Here is a 27,517-nt window from a genome sequence, read left to right as displayed (position 1 = left end):
CCGTCCCGGTGATACTAGAAGAGAGAATTACACGCCACAACGGATGAAATAATTACATGGTAGCCTTTCACCTCACGGTGATAGGTATCTAATCATCGTGGCCTGCAGCGCCCTGCAACTTGTTTGAACGCTGTCCTCCAGACGCCGAACTTTACTGACCTACGGACAATTTGACGGCAGTATGAATAACCTGTGAACTTGCACGTGTCAGGCCTTTGGGAAACGACTTGATTTGGTATTTCACTCGGTTAGATTTTTTTCAAATAATTTTACTCTCTGGAATTGGTATACCAAATTTTTATTATTCATTTTTCTTGAACTTTATCAGTCCATTTTTTCGAAATAATTTCACCGATGCTGACAATAAGTGAACATTAGTAGACCAAATAAAGTGTTTAACACTGCTTTTCAGCCGACGATATGCTGTTGAATTTAAGTCGATGCGCAAAGAAAAATAGTCTTTCCGTCAAATCGAATGGGATTGATGATTGTCCGAGGAAAGTTCTTGGTTTTTCTTTGCTTCTTCTACTGGTGCTTGACTCTCTGAAGTCGAGATCCGTTCATCACTGGAATAACTCCTCTCGGATATTTTGGCGCGTCTGTCATACGACGATGGGTTGTTTGAAAATTCGGGACTAACGAACCTCACCCTGCGCTCATCGCGATCGTCAGGGAAGACGACGATGGATTGGGGGTCTTTTACTTGATCAGGAACTAGCAGGCGTAATCGTTTTCCGTACTTCGAATACGAATTGTAATTCCGCAGACCCTGGGAGTCCTCGGCACTCTCGAACGCCACGATATTGTTCTCCTCTAAGCTCTCATCGTCGTTCTGTTGGAGGAAAATAACGAGAAGTTAGTCGTTGAATTCCTGTCTTTACTCCCTTCCTCATCAACGAGAAGTTACGCAACGCACTTGGAGTGGAAAGAAGAGTGATTGGTCCTTCGAAGTGGACGGAAAGAATGCCGACGACGGGTTCGACTGCAACGACTTCGACACCCTGGTGCCGGGCTTTTCATCCTCTGGAAAAACAACCTTGGAATGTTCGTTGAAAGGATGCAGGATGCGTTCCATCTCGTCCTGTCGCAGCAACGATTCCAGGTTGTCGAACTTGAGCTCGCCAGTTCCAGTGCGGTCGGATTCTGGTCCAGAGAGTCCTGGGGGAAGAGCTGGCCGCTTCCTGGCGTACCCAATCCCGTTTGAACTCTCAGCTACTAAAACAGAGACGCTGACATTAGTCCCAGATCGAAATGGACAACATTTTTCCAGTCGCAAATACGCACCATTTGAGTTCCGAGTGTTTTGGAAGAACCTGAAAAACCCCCCGTTGTGGTTGTTCAGGTAGTGGACAAGAGCTCGAGGGTTTTTCGGGCACCTGACGTACTCCTCGTAGCAGACGGAGGGGTCGCCCTTGTTCGAGTAACCGAGAAGCGCCGCCTTTGCGAAGCCCAGGAGCGGTGATGCCTCCTCGAAATTATAGCCTGTCAGGAGTCTGTGTGGCAGGTGATAAAGTAAATGAGTTTTCATTATCCTTCGCAGTGAGTCACCTGTGTGCCAACTCATTGTGCGCAGAAATACCCCAGCGAGATTGACCAGAATTGATATAGAGAAAAATCCCAATCGATATGGTTCAAGTGGGGGAAAAATCGCTGAAGATCCGCGAATTTACTTTCACTCATAGACTCTCGAGCTCGGCCCACCTTATGTTAATTGCAATTAGCCTAAGGCACTGCGCTCTCTACCCACCCGAGTACTGTGTTCATGCCAAAACTGCCAGGACTTGACGCCTTGTAGTCGCCGCCTCCCGGCTTTGAGCCTCCGGCGATTTCGCACAAAAGACGCGGCACGCACTTCAGGTCGTCGTACTGGCTTATAGACGTCAGGGCATCGGCTAGGCCCAGATCAGAGGACTCCGGAAATCCCTCAGAACCGTAAGGCCCAGATCCGAACGGATATTGCGGAGGATCTTTCTACGGGAATCGTGGGTGTTTAATTTTTGGGCATTGAAACAAGCGTGATAAGTCGAAAAGAGTGGTTAACCAGCTGCTTACCGGTCTGCTGGGTCGGTAAGGAGCATTGCCAAGTCCTCCGTTGCTGAATTCATAGGAACCAGGACGTTGACGAGCCTGGGTTTCCTGATCCTTGGGGAATGCTAATGACGTCGACTTCGAATCCTCGGCGAGGTTCTCTATGCATCTTGGGATCAGAAGATAATCGTCATCAATATTTCGCTCCGTATGTCAAGGCAATCCATTTAAAAGACCGGCCTAGATCTGTCAAAATTACTTTTCCAAATACTTACTTCAGCAGATCTGAAACACTGTTGGTCTCTACCTCCCAGTTAAAATTGCAGGGGTTCAACCCCGACGGTTCTTGTCGGGATGATTCGCGCTCCTTCTTTACTGACACTGCTGAAGTGGTTCGCTCACCGCAAAGTACGACCAGGGATATAATCCCAATCCAAAAAAGAGTCGACGTCATTCTTGACCACGAGTACATTTTTCAGTAGGTACAGTCTTTCCGTGATTGATCAATATCCTAGAGTCAATATTTCATTGACTCTTTCTTTGTGTTTTCAAGCACTTTACACTATCACCGTTAATCGTCACGCTATGAGTATTGATAATCTTGATCTTGACCATGTGCTGCACTGTCTTGTTCAACTATACCCTTATCCCACTTTTTCAGTCAAGATATATTCAAAACAAAATTGGCATCACCGTAATTAAGAGTCCACAATTTATTACGGCTCGTATCGAACGTGTTAGCGAAGCAATCGGCACGAAGAGTTCTGCGAAACTGTACCTGCCGGACAACGAGCTGTCTGTAAGACTTTTCGCAGATTTGCGTGGGTTGACACATGCACGTATATGCATTGCTGGTGTGCGGCTGCTTCACTCAACTCTCTCCAGCGGACCCAGATTTGGTCAGACGTCGTCAGAGGCAGCCTACGGCCGTAGCTAAGTAACAAATATACGCATGCAAAATCAATGGTATTCACGCTAGAAGATGTGTGCTTATTAACCGCTTACGTATGTTGCGAAATCGATTCTCTCATCGACTCTCCGCTAACACTGCGTGGATGCCCACTCATGAAGTATTGTCGAATGCTAATTTCACTCCGCGAATATAAAACCCGTAAGAACGTATGAAAATTTCATATCAATCACGCCGCTGCACAGGGTCAAGGGACTCGAGATTGCATTCTGCTTTTTTTGTAAATAGGCGTATACCACGACGGAGGTGAGAGAAAGTTGAGGATAGAGTGTTACGATTAAATTATAACGAGAAACAAAATGCTGAACGAGTTGAGAAAATATAATTAGAGAAAGTCAGTCAGGAGAATCATTTGAAATGACCGAAGAGTTTGGAGCGAAGAGGGAAAACATTCGATAATTCAAACATATTTTATTACACAACCATTCGAAAGCGACGACGAAAGCTTCATCGGCTCGATAATAATACATGACAGTAGAAAAATATATTCTATACAAAACCGCGTAACGCTCTATTCACAGCTTCATTGCTATAACAATAATGATATGTAATACAGAAAAAGTGATGAATGAATATCATATGAATATGTACAATTGAAACTTTTCAATGGACATCTTCATTCTTCGTCCGTTTATTCTGACTGCAGGGTGCTCTCGTCGCAGGCTCGTCCTCGTTTCGCCAACTGATGACAGAGTCGCGGGCTACCAACTATGTTGCCCAAAAACACACTTAGGAGGTAATTTTCCTTCATAGGATCCGGTGAGACTTTGTACTGACTGAAAAAATGAAAAGAAAACGCTTTTTTTTAACCACGAATAGATGAAACGATTTACCCAACCACAAAAATAAGACTTGTCGTGTAATTTTTTTTATCGCATTCCAACTGGCGTAGTTTGGTTGACGAGACCTTCAAAAGTCGACATTCTCCGACGAACAATATGGACTTTAGATAATATCTTGTGACTCGTATAATACGGATATCCCGCAGAAAGATGTTGGAGTGTGAAAGAATACCAGCGGACGTCTTATCAGACATTAACACTTTGTTATAGGCAGGCGTAGAAAGGGAAATAGAAAAAGAGCGCAGACGAGCGATTAGAGAGTCAGGCATGAGGACGTCACGTTCCAAAGATTACATCTGCGTCGCCCCGGCCTTTAAATCCGTCTAGACCAATATTTATCTGACCGGTCTTATTTGGCGCCAAAAGAATTTTTCGTCAAGACAGTCGAGTAGCGAGGAACAGAAAGAAACGAAGGGTCAAGCTCACGGCTGTGTGCGCAGATGGATCACTTTAGCTGTCAGTATGACCGAAGGACATTTGGAACGCAGTTTGAGGTTAGGACCGCGGTGGCACGCGCTCGATATCTCCTGGAGGGGGTTTCTCGGCGCGAGATAGAGTCACGGATTCGAATACTTGTGTTCAAAGAAAGGACAGCGCAGAGCGAGAGGTCAGCCACGAAGAAGAGACGCGAACGCGGAATACCAGCCGGTGCATTAGTGCGCACGAGCCGCGGCTATTAAGACTCCAGGGTCTTATCTCCGCGGCGAGACACTCAGGCTGAAACTTGGTGCCATGCACGCGCTGGGCAGATAAGGGACTAAAAGAAAGGGTACTCGGACAGTAGCCGAAACTATTAAAATCCAACTAACTCTCAGCTTTTAGTCGTCCGAAGACCCGCCCATTGATGGCACCAGCTTTTAACGCTCCATCGTCCGTCTGTTCCCCGTTACGACTCCTGACGGGATCCACGCGCTCACCTGTTACACTTTGTAATCGACTATTCACCGGGAAAATGAACGCTACTCTAAAGGCTGTCCAGACTCAGGCCACTAAAACTCTCGGTTATTACTTCTAAGTAATTGCGGTAAGATACTTTGGCCACTCGATGGTCGATCTAGTGGTTCGGGTCCTTCCAATCAGCCCATCGTCCAGACCGAGCATTCTGACGCCGGATTTCAGATTAAACGATGTTGGTTTGGGGAAATGCACTCGTGAAGACCAGGATTGAATTCTAGGCTTCCAAAGCAGAGCCGTTTGCCAGCGAGACAAGACACTTGAACGGTGGCTGAGTCCATTAAACTTCGACTAATTCTCGGCCCTCAGTGACCACAAGGACCACACATTACCGTCCAAACCCGCCTTTGACAGTCCATCATGCACTTGTAGACCATAACAGCTTTGCGTCTCTAGAGTACCATACGATTATGTGTAATACCTACTAAGCCACGATAATGTGGAAATAAACACGAGTCTAATGGGCGTGAAGAAAGTGACGAGAGTCTATCGGTTCAAGGTATTAAAGAGTGTCGGTTATAAGGACGAAGCAATTGCGCAGCACTCTTGGGCGTTTCAATAACTGGACAAGGACTTTGCGGTCTGTAGATAATTTATTCCCGCACTGGCTCGAGATACGACAAAGAAACGACTGGCGCTTGTACTCTTCGCGCTACACACACTGATTGTTGACGCAAAACGTTGACGGAATGTCAAACGGGTTTACCGAGTCCACTCAACGCGACCTGTTGATGATCGAACGCAACGGACGGGAACTTCGAAAGTGACGCAGTTTCACTTGTTGATGATCGTCGTTAACTCTCAGAATATGTGCATTGTAGAAATTTGGTTGCGAAATATAGAGGGGAAGAGCGAGAGAGAGAGGCTCTTCATTATCCCTTCTACTAAGTGAAAATTAATCGTAAATGGATTGATAATCACCTGAAGACGTGGTCCCAGTCCAATGCTCGCTCTCTGCCACGCCGCTGGAGAGTTTTGGTCGCGTACCTTGAGCAGACCCTTTCGTAAACGCAAACGCCACTTCCCAGCTCCTCGACCAGTCGTTTCTCGACCTCACCGACGTCCAGGAGCTCCTCGTCAACAGCCCGAATGGCGGATCGTCTCGCGCGACTAACGTAGGTCTCTGATGCAATTGAATTGAGTTAGAAATGATGAGCGTGTGATGAGAAAGAAGGGTTAAAAAAGGGGTAAAAGAGTTATCACGACCAAGTCTCACCTGGATTCAGAGAGTAGGCGAGCTTCTTTACGAAGTTTGTCAGTCTGACCGCGGCTATGATGACCGGGAACCCGACCAGCTGAACCGGAATTTCAAACGCTGGTTCCTGAGGGCTCGGCGCTGCCGTTGTAGACTGCATGGCCAGGAAGCAGAGTCCTAGAATTACGACTGTCCTCCGGAGTTCCATAGCTCAAGGGTGCAGAACGATTGCTGATGGAAATCAGAGCTGAGTTGTTAAGCCAGCTTAATATTTTCACAATTATCGGCAGTTATCGCTCCTGAAGGAGTGCGTTCAGGATGACCTTGCACCCATCTCCAATGCGAATGCCCTACACTATTATGCTTTGTATTCCACGAACATGGTTTTTGCTACACATGTAATATACCACACATCGCAATGATGTTCTTGATTAGATTCTACCGATACGACGACGGGTTTTATTTGTACTCACGTGACGAGGTTCAGTTCTTGGCGAAATAACTGTTTCCCGTCCGCGGAGCGCGGGTCCCTTGTGTCTTCCTGTGTTAAAAACTAGCCGTTGAATGTCCCCCGATGCCTATGGTCGGGCTGTTCAAGTGGCGGGGTTTCGACTCGGTGCCGTTCATAAGCTGAGAGAAAGTGAAGTCGAATCCCCCCGCGCAAACCTTGGTCAGGTAGTCTGGCAACGCGTTGCAACACACCGGGTTGAAATCGAGTCTGTGTAACGTATGACGTAGACGAAAACCACCGTAGAGAACACTTGCCATCAGCGTTCAGACTCAGCATGTTTCGACCGTTAGCACCATCGGACTACGTCGTGTCGTCACGTCGCGTCGCGCTCATCCTCAACTTTCGCGCGTACGTGTCACAAGGCACACCATTTTTTCACCTTGGAAAAATCCGCTCGGAAAATACTAGTTACAAACCATTTTTTAGGTTTACTTGTTTATTTATTTTTTTTTTTTTTTTTATCCCAACACTTGTCGCAGCTAACTTTCGAACTTTAAGTATTTCGTTACACTGTTTCATTCATTTTTCCAGTCTATTCTTAGAATCTTTCATTCAGGCAGTTTTGTAACAAGATATTGACAATTTCCGCAGTGCCATCGACGGAAATCTTGCGAAGGATCATGTTTTTAAAAAATCTAACCTTATCAAACGAGGAAATTATGACAAAATCGCGATGTGAGAATTGGAAGGAGGCGCCATATTTTTATTCCTCGTCTATGACCCGAAACAAAAGATCGTTCAGACGTGCACATAATTGTTCAGTAAAAAGTTCTTACGACAATTTTTAACACCGATTAAAATCTGATAAGTTTAAAATGTTGGAATTTTATTTACACACGAGTTACAATTATTTGATACATACAAGATAATCATATGTGATATACACGTATATAGATACATGATAAGTATGTGTGATATATCAATTTATATGTAACTAGATATTACAGTAAGGAATAATCTTAATTACACATGTAAAACGGGTATGTTTAAATAAATCGTAAATACAAAAAATGGTTAGTATACATATATATGTATGTATACTTATATTAAACGGCTAGAAATTCCGAAATGAAACTAAAGACGAAAATAATGCACTGTACAAATACGAGTCAACGATTCAGATCGTTCATTTTATTCACGTCAAGTCAGACTAGCTTCGCTATCTTAAACATATCTACAATATATCACTCATCATGTAGAATAGGTATATATATATATATTATATATAAAAAAAATCACACGGCGTAATTGTTAATTAGCGTACATAAAACAAAAGCAAAGGGAAAAAAAAATTTCGCTCCTGGTGTACGGAAAACAAAGTGTATATGGTCTATAACAATTCGTAACAACATAATTGAGTATTATTACAACTTCCTTTCTTCCATCATATTACAATTTAGATTTCGTATCCCTACAGAAAACAATTTAGGTATCCTCAGTCTTTGCACGCATCGCGATCTACACTTCGCCAAAAAAAAAAAAAAAAAAAAAAAAAAAAAAAAGATTTTGTAACATAAATTTTCGCTCAATTTACATCAGAATCTGCCCAACATTCAACTGTTGGTTAATTTCTCGTCCGAATTCAACGCAACTTTGCGAATCCAGAAAACTCTCCATCCACTTCATCCCCAGTGCGGGAAGTTACGGACGTTTCTTATTCCTCGATCAGCGCATCCGGACCTTCTTCATCATGCTGAGAACAGTCGAACCGGGAAAAGGACAGGTCGGGTAAAAATTGTGGCAGCCTTGACCCTCGAGACCGGAAATCAGCTGACCCATGTGAGCGGCAAAATGATACCTCGATGCGACCTCGGCTGTTGTGCTGAGACTGGTGTCTCTGCGAAAAAAACAATTAACCATTAGTTATTACGTTAGGTTTTGGGTTTAAGAAACGCCAATTCGCAATCGCAAGTAGAAGAAAAAAAAAAAAAATAAAATAAATAAAAAACATCGCCTTGCCACAAGTCTAAAACAACCATTATCCGGTGAATAATTGTTACTTCCCACCCAGTTTTCGCCGCCGCTCAAGTCTCGGAGCTCAAGACAACCGGATATAACAGGCAACTCTCGGGTCCCTGCCATCCAAGTTGGGAACTCTTTTTGCCCCATAAATCTCTTCCCTCTCGCAATTCCCAAGAGACAACGACGACAACGACGCGGAGTATGTAGTAATTTTGCATAGGTAGCACGGAATGAGATATCGCTCTACAATTCAGTGATTGCCTCCCTCCTCTCCCCCCCCCCCCTCTCCTCCCCCCGCCGTACCCAGTCCGTCGCGAAAAATCGGGACAAACTGCAGTTCTCCGAGATATAAGATAAGGCGCGGTTTTATTGCTCTGCACATGGCCTGCACCTCGTGGAAAAATAAAATCGGGTCAACGGATCGGGTTTCAACGGTTTATATACGTTCCTTTATCCAATATCTGGATGTGGTAAAACGCAGGGCTTTGTGTACAGGCTGCGGTTTTGATATTCGATTTGCACGTTTCGATCAATGGTAATTGTTTGAGATTCCGATAAAAAAAATGGGGATTTTCTATTTTTGTTATTATAAAGCAACGCGTAAATCGTGACAGGCGATCGTGAACGGGGAGTGGCCCGTGTGTCTCGTTCTCGCATAACGAAGAGAAGTAAAAAGTTAGCAGCAAGTCACGCGAGGGGAACAAGCACAAGGTAAGAAGGCGACGCGTTCACTTTCTATAATCAGGTACTTCGAGGGTGGGAAACAACTCGAAAGCCTGTTATAACTTGTCTCGAGTCGGTAGTTTATGCACTGGATACATCCACAACTATAACTGCCCAGAGAATGCGCTGCTACTGGTAACACTGTGGGATACTCTATAATATTCACGGCTTTCCCTCAATAAAAGTCAAGATTGTGGGATTAAGAGAGAGGCGCAAGACTATAAATACACCGAAAAGATTAGGCACCCTGTCGATTTAGGAACCTCTGCAGTACCAGTTCGAGAATTGATGCACTCAACGAGGCAATCGCTAGAAAGTGATGATTTTCGGTGAAAGTACAACTGCGCGATGGTTTGTGTGTGTGTGTGTCTAATGCTCTTAGAAGAAACTGCAAATTGGTTCAGACACAACGACGTTAGATATTCGCGGTAAAAAAAACTGGACCGATTTTTTAAAATTCGAACAAGCAGAGGTGTAAGAATTTTTTTATACGATAGTGAAATTAAGGTGAAAGATTATTCGATAAAATTTGAAAAACTACACATGATGGAATTCAGCAACTTCGCAGCCAACTGCAATAGTTTTAGTAAAACAAGCGCTTAATCCTTTCAGTCAGACATTTTTCAACTCAACATTTTACTGCGAATTTTCTTACTCGGTGGTTTATGGGGTTATGCGAAGTAACAAAAATCATTTTAAGGTTAGGACATGGAAATTTTGAGCATCCCACCGTGGTTGAAGAGGTTAAATCCGGACGTGCTGATTATTGTTGACTCAAGAGGTAATAATAATTCGATAGATACGGAGAGCTCGGATGCAGAAGCAAAAGGCGGTGCAGCAGAAAGCCGAGTAGCGTTTATCTGATCCGGTGTAAAGTTGGGGGATTTAAAAGTGGCGCAAATAGGAAGGGTCCCCCCCTATATCCGCAGCGAGATCTGAGCTCTGCAGGAAAGATATCCGGTGTTTATAGTGCGATTCCTGGATCGGTGGGCGGTAAGAAGCTGAGAGACAGACGGGAAATTGGCGATCCAGAAGCTCTTCTTCCTTTTTCCCAATTCGCTTGTCACCCGCGGATACCAGATACCGTCGCGCCATTTTGGTGCCGTTGCAGCAGCCACTGCAAGATTCGCGGAGGTCGATATATGCAGTCGAACCAAGTGCCGGATCGTGTCGGTATATCTGTTTGCGGAAAGTCTTTATCTGCAGACTGCTCTTCGCCGCATTTATCATCGCGGAAAAGCTTTCCGGCAAATCTTCGAGAGCGTTAAATTCCATCTTCGATTCCTTGCGGCACGTTCGCAATAAAAAAAAAAAAAAAAAAAAAAAACGCAGTTATCAGTTTCGATATTGATATTTAGGAGGATGCTGCGTAATCAAGTCTTGTTATTAAGTTTTTCGCAAATTTTCTAACCACGTGGTTAATTCATTCCGTTAGTCGATCGGGCAAAAGCGAAAACCGTGACTCCAGCCTGTATATACGTATGACGTCACGCGCTTCGCCAATTAATGTTACAAGCAATCATCGAAATCGTTAACTCTGACGCAATGACACCCTAAGTACTTACGTAGGTACTTGGACTCGTGCCTGAATGAGTATTTGCGAGTACAAGGTACCTGCCTGCAACGTCGAGTTACTGTTCTTCGCATACCAATCGATTTTCGTACGAACAAACAGACGTGTTACAGAATCGTTGTGAAAGGCGATGCAACTCACGCGTTATCGCCGGCTATTCAATGATCCTCTTTCTTTCTTACTCTCAAGTACGAAGACAAAGACAGACAGAGAGAAAGAGAGAGAGAGGAGGAGGGGGAAACCAAGTCCTGTGTATTATATGCTCGTTTAAGTCGCGGGAGAAAGTGGCGGGCTTTATAGTTAGGTAACAACGCTTGAAATCGAAAGGCTGACTACCGTGTATAAATATTCATTTTACACGCATTACGCAAAATTGATTATACTGCACGCGTAAGGATTTGGGCGTGGTTATGAAAAGACTAACAAAGAAAAGGATGTATTGCCTTGTAATACACTCTGTAGTGATATTTAAAAATTATACCACATCACAACCTTGATCGCAAAATTCAATGACAAATGAAAATACGTACTATTAAGGGGTAATATACAGTTAAAATTTTCAAAAAATTGATTTCTGTATCATTTTATTTTCGTAGTGTACATGGATTTGAGTACACAGACACAGAAAATTTCTTGTCAATCTGACTAATATTGATGACTCGATGTAAGTTGGAAAAAAAAATTTCTACTACATGTAAAGTGCTTCTGAAACTATAAACGTTTTCTTTTCAAAATTGGGTTTTTAAAGTCGGTGAGCAAGATTTAAAACAAAATATTTAAGTATGTTTCTTAGTAATTAATCGAAGGTTTTTACTTTTTAAAAATCGATTTTTTCTGGGCCTCCTGACTGTATATAACCCCTTAACACAATATATGTTTATCGCCATTTTTTCTTCTTAGGTTTGTAGACGTATTAACTCTGGTTTAATGAGGTCCTGTTTCAAGATTAAAACACAAATTGACACATGAGACGATCGAGTACGGTTACAAGGTAAAAACATAGAATTCTAATTTCTACCGCAAGGCAAAAATGAAAGTTCCGTGAAAGTACTTCCCGGATTTGTATATAGGCAGAAATAACGAGTTGCAAGAAGCGTGTTGAGATGAGGGGAAGTGGAAACTATATTTGGCCGCAAGTGTAAGGCCAGATTTATTGGACTGTAAAAAAAAAAAGAAAAGAAGACGCAAAAAAAAAAGAAGCAGAAAGAAGCTAGGAAGTTATCCTTCGATTCGGTCCACTCGCATCGTATCTTTTAGCTGTAATTCTAGCCCGGAAGTGCCTTGACCGATATGCTAGAGCGTGTCCTTTTTTAAAGTTCAAGAACCATCGATCTCTGGGTCATACATGAAAGGTGGATATGCAGCCATGTCTGTATTGTAACTGAATCTCCAATATATTTGGCCTCGGGTAGCGTTAATCGGTAAAATGCGGCATCGATTCATCTTGTGGTTTCACGGAGGTTGGACTTGTCCGTTCGAGTTTTGTTGATCGATTTTTATACTCGCATGTAGAATGGCCACTTCCGTGAATTGAAACGTTGAAAACCGCTCGAGGCAATTGAGATACGTGAACGGGAGATACGAATAAATAAACGTCGGATTTCGTAACCGGGACTAATAAAGGTTATGACGATATCCTTTGATGTCAAATTTCAGTCAATACCAAGCAAGATAATATCTTTGATAATTCCTTGCAAACTGATAGAAATAAAATGAAAAATAACAACAAGAAAAGACGGAATGTCGATAGAATTGTAAAAGTAAAAAAAAACCAGAGAGGTAAAAATTAATTCTGATTTCAAATTCAAACGAAACCGAGGACAAGAGAAAAATAATATTCGACATTGCAAATTGATCGTATGTATAGAAGAAATGTGGACAAATAAAAACTGTGCGAAAGAAAAATGACAAAGAAAAAATAAAAAATGAAACAGAAAACCTCATTTTTTTTCTACCCTTGCCTTAATCCTCACCTTATCAGATTAAGGAGTGATCTTTCCATGTCGCTGAGCTGATCCTGATTCGTCGATGCTGTAAGTTCGCAAATCAATTTCGGCAGGCAGGCGCTTTTTATCGTTGACATGAGCTTCGCTTTCTCAGATATTCCTGTGAAGAAAGAAATACAAAAAAGAATAATTTTTGTGAGTTCGTGAGCAGGAATTATTTAAATGAATCAATTTTTCCGTCAAAGTTGGTCAGTAATTGACAGCATATTTAGTTTTGACGTCGTCAACTTGGACGAATAAATGGATTCGTTTGAATAAAACAAAAAATGTCAAAAACGAAGTAAGAAAAAGAAAAGAACAAGTACAAATAGTGAAAACAAATTAACGATTTTGAGCTGCCGAGATGTTGCTGCGACGTGAACTCAAAGAAAAAAAAATGTCAAAAACGAAGTAAGAAAAAGAAAAGAACAAGTACAAACAGTGAAAACAAATTAACGATTTTGAGCTGCCGAGATGTTGCTGCGACGTGAACTCAAAGAAAAAAAAAAGAGATAATTTTAACTGCAACTGAACTGCATTTCGTTTTTGCATACTTTTATAACAGCGTTTATGGGTATGTAACTGGTTCAAGGATAGCAGCGTATTATTTTTTTAAATTCGAAAATTTGTGGCTGTTTATCGGAAACATGATCACACTGGCTAGTCAATTGACGATGTAAGATCAATAACAATGATTAATATATTAATATTTATTATGTACGCGAGTCAGGTGTGCAGTAAACATTTTCTAGACTTTTTCAAATAATATGTTTTCGTCTCTCTTTTTCTACCTTTGTCTCTGGTTTTTTTTCCCCGCCGCTTTTTCAGAGAACGAGGATTTCATTTCAATGTACACACAGCCTCGTGCACCTATTCCATTATTCAAATCAACCGCGTGGGTTACGTCATTGGAAACGGCAGCCTTGCAGCAGTCTAGTTTTTGTTCTCGAGAATCAAAAACCGCGGGTTCAGTTTTACAATTATTATTAACCGTCGCTGTGTATTCGCAACGCTGTATTCCCACCGGGATTAAGCATCGAAATAAAAGGATCGAGTATGAATTTTTTTGCCAATTACATGTATAATACACTTGGGAGTACTTGATTATGTAATTTTTTATTCAACACCAAATTGTATAATATCGTGTCGGATTATTAAAGCTGAATTTTATTATTTCGCATCCGCATTCGTGCCGATTAAATGATTACATGAATGAAATTCACGCCAGTCAAATCTAGGATGTAATGAGGTATAATAATTTTTACCGATACCGTTGAATACATGCCCCAAATTAAAAAGGAGAGGAGGAGGTCAAAAGCGGAATACGATGAATGAGAATTCGCGAAATTTCATCATTCGTGCGAATCGGTCAGAGAAATCGGATCGCCGACTCGAGGGGAGAAAAAAATTACTTTATTCAATCCGTATATATATATGCAAAAATCCAAGCTCAAGCTTTCGCGGAACGAATGCCGGTTTTTTGATCGGTAAGTTTTAGCGCGAAACACGCGCCACATTTGCGCGATGATGATATACTTGTGATTTCGCCAGTTGCCAGTTCAGGCAGGGCGTTGGCCGATGACCTTTGAATAGTGAATCTGAGGGTCCTTAGAATTTTGAATTCATTCCAAGGCGGAATCGTGGGATTAAATTAAAACAAGATTAACCGAGTCCCCCGAAACGATTTATAAAATGCCGCTGAAGTCGCTCGCGTATTCGCTTCATGGACAAAAACTTGGAATCGGTTACCAGAAGGTTAATTAAAAAACTTAAAACTAACCGATCCGCCGAATGATTGAGCAAACAAAATGGAAATCCCGAAGGTGAATAAGAAAATAAAACCACAGGGAAATAACGTTGAATAAAAAGGAAGGTGAATCGATTTTCGATCGATTAACGTAGACAAAATATCGTCAAGTAATAAAAAATCGAATAAATATCATGGGTTTCACAGAAGAAAATCTTCACGATTTCCGTGAACTTGATTCGGTGGAAAATAATAAGGAGTGAAAAATTTCTCTACACACTGAGAAGGAATTTCTTCGTTTTACAAAATATGGAAAGAAAAATATTTTTACGACTGAAATAAAAGTATAATTTTATACGACAAACAAAGTGATCGTAATTACAACAACCTGTATTATCGGATAAAAAAATGGTTACATTTGCATAAGAAGACGGTTTCATTCGCCATATTTGAATCCATGTGTGGTCGTAGAATCAACAATTTTGTTTGTTTTTTGTTTTTGTTTTTCGTGTGTCCCTAATATTCATTTACCGCTTTTCAGACGAATCGTTTACAGTCTGGATAAATTACACCGATGAGCCTATAATGTCTAGTTGTAAAATCTATACCCATATAGGTTCATTATATTGGTTCATGCGGCACTCGCATGACGATCGAATGGTTTAAATTTACGTCGAAATCGTTGTGAAGTAGGTACACGGTTTATGATATGTATAAACGTACCCAATCTTGTACGATACATGTTCTATACAGCGATTACGCTGTGGGAATTTCAATGAAGCTTCCGTCTGATGTATTACACCAACGTATAATGCGCTTCGCTTCTTGTATGATCTTACAGACAGTGACTTGTCGTTGAGCGTATGCGCATAGAATTAAGGAAATCAAGAATCGTACTGGTATTCTAGAATTGTCTGCATCTCATTATTGTTTCAAAGTAATCGTGATCTATTCCAAGGATCTAACGAAACAAATAGAATTTGGATCAGAATTATCCTCCTTTTCTTGAAAGGAGGGGGAGGAGGAGGAGAAGGGGGCTCACCGTTATCCTCCAAAAAATTTTCCTCCTCCGACAGCGACTGACCACGTGGCGAATCCTTCGGCGAGTTTTGCGGCCGCTTGGTGAGAGACGTTGTGCCATTTTTATCACCGTTAATGCCGAATATCGTCGACATCAGAGCCGTGTAATCACCAGCGAACACGAGGAACATCCCCAAGAAAATTACTAGACGAACGGTTCCCGTATCCATATTTAATGTTTTTTTTTTATTTTTATTTTTTTCAAATTTTTTATTTACTCAAGTTCCTTTTACTTTATTTCTACGTACTTATTGCCTTTAAATCTTTCACTTATGTCACGAATTAAAGCAGAATTATCGTTCACTTTTCAATCGCGTTGAGAAGAATGATGATAGTGATAGTAATAATACCGTAGCTGGCAGTGATGATAATTGTTTTCCAATGGTAAGGCTTAGAAAAAATATACTGTCTTTAGCTTGCTATTTTCTTCACACTTTGGTCTATTTTTATTTTATTTGCAGTCTCGTTTTTTTTTTTTTTTTTTTTTTTTTTATTCCATGTTCTTTTTTATAATACCGGTACCAGACAGTTTTCAAGATCTGATCTTTCAACTGTTATCTCAGCTGTTTACACACCTTCGACTGTCGGTCACTTGGTGTATTAAAAATTTTGCAATATGTCTATCAGCGTTGGATTTATTCGAATGAGAAAAATTTTTTGAGAAAAGGCAATTCAATTTATTTTTATCGTCGTTATTCGTCTTTGAATTAATAATATATTTCGTATTAAGAAATACACATCTCAGTTGCAAGATCGTCCCGATATTTTACGACTGATTTCGAAAATCGGTGGTTCGAATTTCGAGATGTCGTGACTTGATCACCGGCAGGTGTTCAAAGTTTTGGCGATTTTTAAAAACCGATCGCAAACCTCGTTTACGACAGAACGGACTCGACAGTTCCCCGATTTTCAATCACTTGTCTCTCGTCGAAAGTTAAAAAAGATTTAACAGAAGAAGAATAAAAAACAAAATAACCGAAACCGATTTTTTCCTCCACCGGTTGACGCGCGCTACCGTCTCAATGAATTTGTCTGTTAACAGCGGCTGAGACGAACCAGGAGCTCAACCGGCGAGTCTCGGTGCCAGAGAATGACTGGATACGAAATGAATAGGCGGAAAGACGGCGGTTCACAGCCTTCTCTCGCCTTCTTCGCGAACCGAACAACTTGCCAGCCGCGCAGCCGGTCGTTCACGATCAGAAGTCAGTGAAAGTTCCCGCGTTACGCTGTTCGGAGCTGTTTTACGCCGACTTTGAGCAAACTGGCAGAACCGTTTTTCATTACGGTAATAAATCGGCACTCGATCGGTTGAATAAATCGGCAAGCGATCGGCCAAATTTACGGGGCAAGAAGAAGGGGAGAAAAAATGCTGACGTTTGCCTCGAACGGAGTCGAAATTGGTTCAAGTGTCAAGACTTGTCAACCGATTTTCTGATCCAAGCTGCGATCGAGTCTTCGTTTCCTGACCTCCGCCATCGCGGAGCAATCTTGGCCTCATTTCTAGGTGAAAAAAATAAGGAAACTCGATTCGGACGACCCTGAGCAAGCCAATCACCCACACGATTTGCTCAAGGGAAACGTGACTGTTACATGAGCATCCATCTGATCGGTAAAATACCCGCTCGGCGATGTGTTGCAATCGTTTTCTGAGAACATTAATTTATTTTTCTATCACTCAAATGACGAAGGGGACCAAGGGAAAACCGTAAAGCGAGTCAAGTCTCAAGTTGATCGATAGCCGATTTCTTCTCCTGTAGAGGAGTTGCAGGAGAAATAAGATTTCTGGTGATAAAATCGTCCATCCTAATAACGAAATGTACAAATCGATACTAATCAACGTCGGCGCTTGGGGGTATTTTGTTTTTGCGTTGTGTTTTTTCGAAAATCCAAAGAATTGTTTTCTTCGCATCATAATTACTTACATATAATTTTGAAATCAACCTCGAGCATATAATAACGATCTGCCGCGTGGACGAATACCGGTAATTTTATTACCCAACACTATGGAGGACAATCAACGTGTTTATACCGACTATTTGTTAAAATCGTTAATTTCTTTTAGCCCACTCATTATCAAGCTTCATTAAGTACTTCTACCACATTACGCATCGATAAGCACAAAAAACTTTCAATCTTAAATTTAAACCAACAACCTGGTCGAAACACTCAATAATTATCATGATTTTTCGTCAACTATAAAAAGTTTTGAGTATCTTTAAGAGCTATATCATTGATGAAGATTTCATAACGGTGAATCGAAATGGTGTGAAAAAGATTTTAGACAAGATTTCAAGTAGTATGAATTTTTTAATCCCAGTCAAATGTCAAATTGAAATGAAAAGAAAAAAGAAAACAGAAAAAATACTACTTGTACAAGTATTTCAAGACTGTTAGTATATGTGATACACGTTTTAGTTTTTAAAAGAAAGTAAAATGAAGTTGAGTCAATCCCACGTTATTAAATGACTCCATTAAATGACGAATTGAAAAGCGATTACCTACATGTATCATTCCGAGTCGGGATTCGTTTCGGGTGAAAGTCAAGAGTGTGGCGTAACGCGAAGAAAGGAAAAATACTTACTATTGTGGTCGAGAAGGAGTTTGTTGAACCGAACAGTCGGCGCTTCTGCTTCCTCCAGCTACCATCACGAACCTTCGAGAGATTTCATCGGGCTGTTGATGATTACGCTCATCTTCAGTGGCGCAGAACGAAAAAAAAGTATCTTGCGAACTCAAAATCATGTTTCATCGCTGCAGTTCTCGTTTTCTGAATTTTTTCAAATCCTCTGGTTTTCTTTTTCATCTAGTTTAAGGTCAAAAAAATATATTTCTTTCTTTCGGATACTAGTATTTTGAGTTTTACATACGTCCAGAATTTTCAAAGAATTGATTTTTTTTAAACAGATTGTTGTTCTCTGTAGTTTCAGGCTTATTTCTGTAAAAGTCAATTGCAAAAATTCCCCACAGATCCAAATTTATGGTAGAAAATGTGAACCGGTTAAAACACGCACGAATCAATGCTACTGAAGCGACAAAAAACGCGCCAGAACAGCTCGTCGAATAGAAAAAAATAAACAAAAACAATTAACTAGCGACAAGGAAGGCATGCAATACGAAGCCGGAATGGGAGGTTAAACGTAAGTTGACAAAACAAATTAAAAAAAGTCATAAAGATCTTGCTTTAGCTACGCGCGACTTCGAGCAAAACGCACTTAAAAAATCGATTTAAAATTTTATAAAAATAATTAAAGTGTAAAATATATGACGTAAAACACATAATTTTTTTTTAAACTGCCCTAAATCGCTAAATTTTTCGAAATTCAAAATCCCGACTCGATGTACTATAGTTAAAACTTTATTTTACAAGAATTTTTTTAAATTTTGCAGATCGATCAACATGTACTGGAGATATGATGCTGACCTTGGAGCAACTTTTTTTTTTACAATTAGTGTTGTGGATCACGTCATCTCTGATATAATAATTTTTGTAAAAATAAAGTGAAATAAAATTTCTTATAAAGTTTAAATACCAATAAACAATGTGTACTATTTATTTTTTTCTTCCACCGCTTTTTTGGCACTGGTAGACGTACGTAAGGCCTTAACTGATCAAAAGTATCTAAATATATCCTCAAAATTTAAAAATATTTGTTCACTTGGTTTTTTTTTTTTTTTTTTTTGAGTCTCTTAAAACTTGATACAACTTCGTGAATCAGTCATGCTTTTAGAGTGAAATTACACCGCCAATATTGCAACGGAATTTGGCGAAGCCATTTGTTAAGTGGAACAAAGCATGACCGATGAAGAATGATCGATTGTCTGACGTAAGAATATTTTGTTGTCGTTGGACAGGCTTGCGTAAGTTTAATTGCCAGCGACCCGTATTTGCCAATGCATTTTCACAGGGTCAACACGAGCAGAGTTATTAAACTCTGCATCTCAAAGTAAACCGAAGCTGAAAGTCTTGACTTTCCCTTTTCAGTTCAATTAGGGACTTCCACGTTATGTACAGTATATTCATATACCGATCTTGCGGTGAGAAATTATCATACACTAGAAACGTAACATCGCGTTACACCGAAGAGAAATAAAATACAATCCATTTCTTACTACGTTTTCAGTAAAATCATATAAATATAGTAAACAGACGAATTAATTATTCTCGTAGAAGCCCCAAAAAGCAAATTAAACATTTGTATTTTATTCAAAACTTCTTTAACAAATAAAAGACCAATATTATTATAAAAAAAAATAGAAAATAAATCCTTCACATCTCCCTTGAAAATAATTCTGATGTCCATGATTTAATTATAATAAAACTAGTAATAAATTAAATTTATCTAAAGATATTTATTATCCCTACAAACTATTACGCGAAAAAGAAAATAAAAAATTAATATTTTTATAAACGGAATATAAACCCGTTAATTTAAATAGCCCAACTTTTTTTGTTTCTAATTAATTAAAGTAATGAAAATTATAATTTATCTTCAATATAAATGTATATTTATTCTCACAACGTTCAATTTCACTCAATTCACCGCTATATATGTATGTATAAAATAAGAACCTGTTCAACTTGACGTATTTTATTCTTCAGACAGCAGAATAGGCGCAAGCCTTAAAAGTGTCTTCGTGAGCGGTGATAAATTTCTGAAAATATCTGCACTGCGATTTTCTATCGGCCATTTCGCTCCTAAATTTTGCGATTTTTTCTCGGAATAATCCGACACGGCAGCTAAAATCAGAGAACAACTTACAGTGTTCGCAAAACTGAATTTTTTTGATTCTCCGGGGTGAGGGTATCAGAAACAGAGACAGGCGAGATCAGAAAACTAACCGAATTCCGAAAGCTCAGCAGACGCTAGGCAGCTTGAATCCGATTTTTGGGGGCGGTGGAGGGGGTGGTGGTCCAAATCCGGGGATGACGCGATGTCCGGGTGGCCTGGCGACGAAGATTCCGTACTTCCGGGGTGGAGGTTCGGGAGGTAAGGGGGGCGGGAACGACGGTTCCAATACCTGAATATTTCAGAGTGTCGCGAGGTTAGTAAAGATGATGAAATAATTTTTTTATCCAAGAAGAGGACTGATTTTGACCGAGATTTAAAATTTTCTTTTTCGGTGTACCAATGGTTTTTGATTAATACAGGGGAGAAAAATGTGCACGATATCTATTTTTCAACATTTTTTTCTGTGCTCTCTCTCTCTCTCTTTGATCGAATTAGGAATTATTTTTTCTTGATCTACGGAAGAATTGAGGTTATGATGATTTTTTGTCACGTATAAATGGCGGACCTTAACGTCTTCCGGTTTTTCCTCCGAGGATATCTGACCGTCCTCGATCGCCATTTCGCCTTCCGGACCGGAAACGGGTGTTCCCGTGTTGAAAGTGCTTCCCACATATTTGCACTGAAAATAACCTGTTACGTGTAATTTGCAAGTTTGAAAAATTGCGAATGCGTTTTATTGAGTATATTTGCGATTACTTTTCCAAACACTTTTTCCAAATCGCCTATTTTCCGCTCCGTCGTTGTCAGTTCCGCGGTCAATTTTTCCAGCTGAGGAAAAAACAATTATCGACGTTTTTATTATTTGTTTACGTTTTTAATTTGTTTGAAATTTTTGTCTCATCCCCTCAATGTAGACGCTCACTTCGTTGTCTAGATAAGTTTCGATCTGACGCTGTACTCCCTTCTGCAATAATTGAAAAGCAGGAAATAGATTTTTCGATTTTCAAATTTCTCATTCATTTTTTTAATTTACGTCTTTCATTTTCGTATGATTTGATCATCAAAGATTTTACGCACCGTTTTGACAACCACATCCTCGTACTCTAACCGTTTCTTTTTCAGGGTGCTCAGGTCCTCGAGTTTCTAAAATCGTTAATCGTTATGATAATGGTGGATAAATCGGGAATATATATCGCGATTGTTAATGAAAAGGGGGAAAACGATATTATATACAAGCAAACAAATTCGAGCCATTCTCGTTTCCTCACTTCTCTCTATCATTATTATCATTATTATTATTACTTAACCTCTCTATTCCTGTCGATTTATAATCTCTTCGTGCTGTTTACGGATTTTAAACAAAACGAGAATTTTACCTTTTACAAATAGATTCTACACATTACCAAATCTAATTAATTTCTCACAATTTTCCAAATACCTGCGATCTGGTGACTTTTGTAACCATATTTTCTATTTATACGACAATCAGAGATAAATTACTATTTATCCACATTATTATTTAACTACCAACAATGATTTTTTTTTCGAAGAGTATCAAGTGCCTGAAAAAATACTTATCTATAACCGTGGTGTGAGTATACATGGTCTAGGAGTGTAGCTTCTGTCTCCAAAAAAGTTTCTCTCTCGCCCTGCACTGAACTTAAGTAAGATTTCTACCAACGGCGCCAAAATACCCTAGATCGGTGGTGATTAATTGTTGTGACGTTGAATCTGTTAAATAACTCACACCACAACCATACATTACTGAGCAGGGTAGCGTTCGCCAGAAAAATAATTCCCTAGCAATATAGGAATTTCTTTAGACAGTTGGTACACATCTGACATAAAGGCTTCAACCTTGAAAAAAGGGGCGTGTCGTAAAAGTTCTAGGCACACCATATATACTCACACCATGCTTAGAACTCAATCCCTGTAGTGATTTACGGTATCGATCGTTCAGACATTTATCCTTCTACATTTCCAATAGGATCAAAAAATAACAATGATAATAATCAGCGGGAAAGTAATTTGCAATAAATTATACGTACGGTTTTATTATCACGTACAACCGCGTCCATTTTCTCGTTTACTTTCTCGATTTGTTTGATGACCTGGATGTAAAATTCAAAATAAAAACGGTGAAGTATGAAATGTAAGTTGTAAATGTATTCTCTGTATTGGTTAGAGACTAATTGGTTCCTTGTCGTACCTTGTCGGCGTACCAAAGACCGAAATAGAAAAGGCAGTAGACGAGCATGCAGACGACAAGGTTATCCAGGACATCTTCGCGGATAAACGACTGTCGGATATTAATATCAATGAGAAGTTATTAGTCGATAATGATAAATATGATTGATTTACGAATTAGGCGTGTGACGAAGTTTTAGGTTAGACCTGATGATAAAGTGGAGAGAACTGTAAATGAATTAGTCTAAGAGGTATAAAAATAGCCATGCTGTTGGTAAGATTACGATCACGATTACCTGAGGATCGTAGATATCGAAATGCTTGAGAAACGGTAAATGTTTGATAAGCCGATAGTAATATCCTTGTCTTCTGTAAAACATACTTTCGGAATGTTGAGAATCGTTTATTCGTCCATCGAAAACATTTCCGCTATAACGGAAGATAAAGAAGCGAGAGGGTGAGAGAAAATAGTTTTATATTAAAGAAACCAAATTCACATGACGACACTAAATCGCGATATAATTTACGCCTGTCACGTTACGTGTTTTCACGTAACGCACACAGACGTGAAGGTCGCAACGAAAATTTGACGGTCGAAACAGGCCGAAATATACAGGCAGAATAAAAAACTGTTGAAAATCGTTACAGATCGCAAATGTATTTTATTACACTAAAAAAACTGTATTTCTTCGAATCGGTTTAGAAGAACAAAGGTTCGTTTGAATGATTATGAATCCATTACAATAAAATTTGTGGTCTAATTGATTTATAATTTACGTCGATGAGTTTTGCCGGGTTATATTAAATTGGAAGACTGTTAATTGCATTTTCTACTTTGTGATAAATGATATTGAGAACAAAGATTTTATTGCGCAGTTACCCGTCATACCCATTAGTCTATTTCAAAGTATATCTATACGAATCAATTTTGTTCAGGTTGTACGGATATAAATATCGTCTAAATGACCCCGCGCGTTTGTTTCATACAGATAAAAATACTGGTGTGTAATACAAAATAACTGGTTGCACAGCAATTTGTTCGTAGGAATTGTACACATATTATATACACAGACGTAAATATATAAGAGTAAATATTTACACCGTCTCGAATGAATTCAGGGTAAATATACGTATATGTATGTATATACATAGTTCTGTTTGTGCAAGCCGATAAATGCACACCCGACAAATTTCGGGGCTCTAATGTACTGATCCGCGATCGTCGTCGTGAAGCCCTTCGCGTGTGATCGTTATGCGTACGATATATTATAATTTTGTACTCCTAAATGCAGAACAGGAAAAACACAGGACGACGAGGAAGGATCAGAGGTAGGCGAGGATGAGAGGGAAGCCGACTCAGCCGCGGTCGTTGAACAGGCGTTTGATTGAATCAATATAGATTAGCACATGAAAGGTTCTATCTCGGCGACACTTGCTGGCTCCCATCGAGCCTCCGGGCAGGGTTGACTAACTAAATACCGAGCGACCTAAACGCGGCACAAGCCGAGGGTGGGACGGCCGATTCGGATCAACTGTCAAAACACTAGAAACTCTGCTTTCAAACACTCCAAGATTCCGCCGCTCTCCCGATCCCGGAATATAATTGCATTCGAATACCTGCGTCGAAATGATATATTTCTAAATCATTCAAAGATTGGTGATGGAAAATCCCAGCGAGAAACCGAGGCGATTCGGTGAAACGCCAAGAGCGATGGTTCAGCGGTTTTCAAATGGCAGCCGATCGAAGTTCTAACGGTCACTCACCGCGCCGGCCAATGAACAGCGAGCACGTGACGCGACGCCGCAGCGCGATTGGCTTGCTTTGACTCGCTCTAATTCAAAAACCGTTGGGACTACGAATCTGCGTTTTTACGAGTAATTCGTGGCTGCGATCACGACGATTTTGACATCGCGCGAGAGGCAAATATGCCGGAAAATTCTGAATATACTACGGATAGCTGCGAGGTTGTTAGGTCAGGGTGTGTATCGTCGATTACGGTGAAATTAATGTTAGCTGGTCTGAATGTTTGATGAAGGAGGCGGTAATTCCGCATCGCCAATATCATAATTGACTCGCCTCGCGCACCGTGCGTTATACGCTTGTAATTTTCATCGTACAATTTTCTATGATTGCAGTAGTTGGATCTATGCTGCACCGGCAGCAGCGACAGCTTAACATGCATCGCAGTTACAGGTAGGTATAACAAGTAGGTACATATGTACATATTTACGCAGCCAACAAACCGCTTCCACGATACTATCAACGGTCGAAAGTGCCTCGACGATTATAAAACCATAAAGATGAAATCGCTTTCGAACTTCTAACGTTGCGTATACAGGGTATACAGTTTTGAACATAACAACAAACCGAAATATTCCGGTGATTGTGGAAATCGGGAGAAGAAAAATACTCTGCCTAAAAGTCACACAGCCAAGATTTGAAGAGTGGAGAAGACAGTTTTCGAGAGAATCGACTGTCTGTCAAATTTCCGAAGTAGAGTCGATCTGATTTTGTTCATTTTAATCGACAAGTCGTATCGAGCTTGTGAGTGCGATATTTATTTCCTGTCACTATTTGAATTGTTTAACATATAATGGGTAGGTTAATTCCATTAGAAATTTGTTTTAACGATAGAGTGAAAACAAACGGATCATGTTGAGGGTCTCTAATATTATCTGAAGTTTTAATTCGAGTAACCAAATAAGAAAATCTTTGAAAGAAATCCTGCAGCTAATCTACTTCCCAAGATATTTATCAGTTCATTGAAAATTTCAAAGAATTTCATATCTCGTCGATTTTTAGATTGTTAAAAAAAGGGACACTCTGTATATGAATAATTCCACGCTACGGAATAGCGACATTTCTGATCATACATTGCAATTTTCAAACGTTTCTCTTTTTCTTCGGTTTATACTCCTTCTCTTGATTATCTGGTTCTCTCTACTATTCTATTGTTTCAACATATCTCTGGCATCGATCTACTCAATTTCACTCGAGGAAAACGAACGGCTATACGCATCAACTCGACAATCATAAATACGAGGCAAACTGGATGAGGGGAAGACACTTGGCGTTGTAGAATTGTGAAAAACACGGTGATTCGGTGTTATTTCCGATGTTTTGTAAAACGCCATGTAAAGAGGTCTAAGGATATTCGTATCGCTTTTAAATCAGCGTGCATACATCAACAAGTTCTTTCTCCTCGGCATCGACTGCACCATCGCATCATCACTTATATTATTTTCACCGCGATAAAGACAGGTATGGATTTACGTATGCATATCGAATCGGACAAAAATTGCCCCTGAACGAAATGTAATATCTTTGTTTTTCACCACCTGCTTTATCATGAGTCACGTTTGCCAAAAAATTTCATCAACGATCTCCATCCCCCGAATATATAATATACAAAGCTTCCCGTTCCACTTGAATACTTATATAAAAATAGGATTTAAACTCAGTGGGAAAAAAAATGATGCAGAAATAGATATAATGAATGAAAAAATTAAAATCCGACCACCTGCGTCCACCAATTAGTTACTTCCACTAATTAACGATGACTTTCTTCTAGTTCATTTTTCTCCTCCTTCCACTCCTCGATCCTTCTCATCCAATAACGGAGAACACAGAATGAGCCCGAAGCGTGTCCTTAGGTGACTCTGCGAAGTGTGTACCTGGTCCCCGGAGGATCAGAGGGATGTCTGACGTCGAAACAGCAGGGAAGAAAGTAGACGTCTGAATGTGAGATGGGCGGGATTCCCTTGATTATCTAATTAATTAACCTCAATCGAAACGATGAGTAATTTCTCGCTCCGGTAACGTCTGAACGTCACAGAGCGATTTCCGCTCGGCTTCCTGCGGAATCGATTACGTCTGTTCCGACTGCACCCACCCCCGTCAGAAGCACCAAGAAGCCAACCTCTCGCTTTTGAAAAAAACCAGCCTTTCATCCGTAGGCGAATTGGGAAAAGTTGTCGGTAACATGAAACGTGGAAATTATTGTTGCAATCCTCGATTCAATGTTTTATACACTTTCCTTCAGTTGATGGCAAAATTGCTTTCGCTCTCGATTGAAAAACGTGTATACGAAAAAAAAATGAAATCTTCGGAAGATCTGGTAAATTAAATTTTGAATTAAGGTCAGCATCGGAATTCAAATTCATTCCTACTATCATTTTTTAAATTGTTATCACAGAGCTGCATTCAATGAGATGATCTTGTTCCCGGAAGTAATTTGTAGAGAATAAAATGACAGGTTTTGAAAATGTCATTCGAAAAAGAGGAGAAGGAATTTGCTTTCCAACGAAACGCCCTAAAGGCATGAACATTAAACCTTCAACCCTCAGACGCAATTTCCAATTAGATTCAAAGAGCGACGATCCGAGGATTGAATTGGCTTCCACAAAGCGTAGATTGAGCCGAAAAATACGAATTCTCGTTCGAGGATTAAGTAGTTGGAAAGTAGTGAGAAACCTAGAAACTGGAGGGCAGTAAAAGGAGTAAAGACTGAAAGGTGACTCGACTCTCTCGCCTTACGTATACCTAACCTAAAACACCTGTTTGCTCGGGTAAACAAGTGTAGGTACCAGTATTTGGCTCGAGAACTGGTCGACCCTGATAAACGACAATTAGATACAGTGCAAATGGCGTGGGATATATAAAGAGAGAAAGGAACACCTGTCGCATTCCGCCAACCTAACCCCGTGATTCCTTTGATCGGTTCTCCGCCCGCAATCTGCAGGATTATGACAAGTTCGTGTCACCGTTTTTTTTGCCGCCAATCGATTCATGCCGCAGTCATGGGGAGGCGGACGCAGAGAGGCGGCACTGAGTGCCGCTCAACCGTGAATATAATCCATCTGAATCATCCCTGATTTAATCTAAAACGATTCAACAATAGCGAGCTGCCACTGCCCGTTGCACTTTGCAACGCGACGTCGTCACCCTGTTGGATGAAAATTAAGGATGTGTGAAACCCCAACGGCATTAAGACTCGAGCATCATATGTCGCCGGCTCAGGTTAGGCTAA

The 27,517-nt window shown here is 40.3% G+C and overlaps 4 protein-coding genes across 5 annotated transcripts; all 4 read right to left on the bottom strand.

Moving 5' to 3' along the window:
* Positions 1-434: 434 nt before the first annotated feature.
* Positions 435-2,826, bottom strand: LOC124410904. Of its 2 annotated transcripts, none has more exons than XM_046889624.1 (6): positions 2,304-2,826; positions 2,053-2,197; positions 1,748-1,971; positions 1,285-1,493; positions 917-1,215; positions 435-832 (listed from the first exon to the last, which is right to left on the bottom strand). In XM_046889624.1, exons 1-6 carry the CDS (start codon positions 2,498-2,500, stop codon positions 467-469), a joined length of 1,440 nt encoding a protein of 479 aa, XP_046745580.1. In that variant the 5' UTR covers positions 2,501-2,826; the 3' UTR covers positions 435-466. The 2 variants fall into 2 exon arrangements, with proteins under 2 accessions (XP_046745580.1, XP_046745582.1); XM_046889626.1 differs by having other exon boundaries at positions 917-1,212.
* A 568-nt stretch (positions 2,827-3,394) lies between these two features.
* LOC124410939 lies at positions 3,395-6,631 on the bottom strand. The gene is made up of 4 exons (XM_046889686.1): positions 6,463-6,631; positions 6,011-6,220; positions 5,716-5,917; positions 3,395-3,774 (listed from the first exon to the last, which is right to left on the bottom strand). Exons 2-4 carry the CDS (start codon positions 6,195-6,197, stop codon positions 3,630-3,632), a joined length of 534 nt encoding a protein of 177 aa, XP_046745642.1. The 5' UTR covers positions 6,198-6,220; positions 6,463-6,631; the 3' UTR covers positions 3,395-3,629.
* A 1,521-nt stretch (positions 6,632-8,152) lies between these two features.
* Positions 8,153-16,004, bottom strand: LOC124410945. Its single transcript, XM_046889695.1, has 3 exons — positions 15,533-16,004; positions 12,732-12,864; positions 8,153-8,337 (listed from the first exon to the last, which is right to left on the bottom strand). The coding sequence occupies exons 1-3, from the start codon at positions 15,738-15,740 to the stop codon at positions 8,166-8,168; spliced, it is 513 nt and encodes a 170-aa protein (XP_046745651.1). The 5' UTR covers positions 15,741-16,004; the 3' UTR covers positions 8,153-8,165.
* Positions 16,005-20,416: 4,412 nt separating this feature from the next.
* On the bottom strand, positions 20,417-22,885 carry LOC124411519 (formin-B-like). Its single transcript, XM_046890670.1, has 8 exons — positions 22,784-22,885; positions 22,510-22,599; positions 22,349-22,411; positions 21,378-21,443; positions 21,223-21,264; positions 21,057-21,128; positions 20,866-20,979; positions 20,417-20,589 (listed from the first exon to the last, which is right to left on the bottom strand). The coding sequence occupies exons 1-8, from the start codon at positions 22,865-22,867 to the stop codon at positions 20,425-20,427; spliced, it is 696 nt and encodes a 231-aa protein (XP_046746626.1). The 5' UTR covers positions 22,868-22,885; the 3' UTR covers positions 20,417-20,424.
* Positions 22,886-27,517: the final 4,632 nt, after the last annotated feature.

Source organism: Diprion similis, chromosome 10 (assembly GCF_021155765.1).
Source record: "Diprion similis isolate iyDipSimi1 chromosome 10, iyDipSimi1.1, whole genome shotgun sequence".
Lineage (NCBI taxonomy): Eukaryota > Metazoa > Arthropoda > Insecta > Hymenoptera > Diprionidae > Diprion > Diprion similis.
Note: the sequence above shows the minus strand (reverse complement) of the source record. Positions and strands in the feature narration are given on the sequence as shown.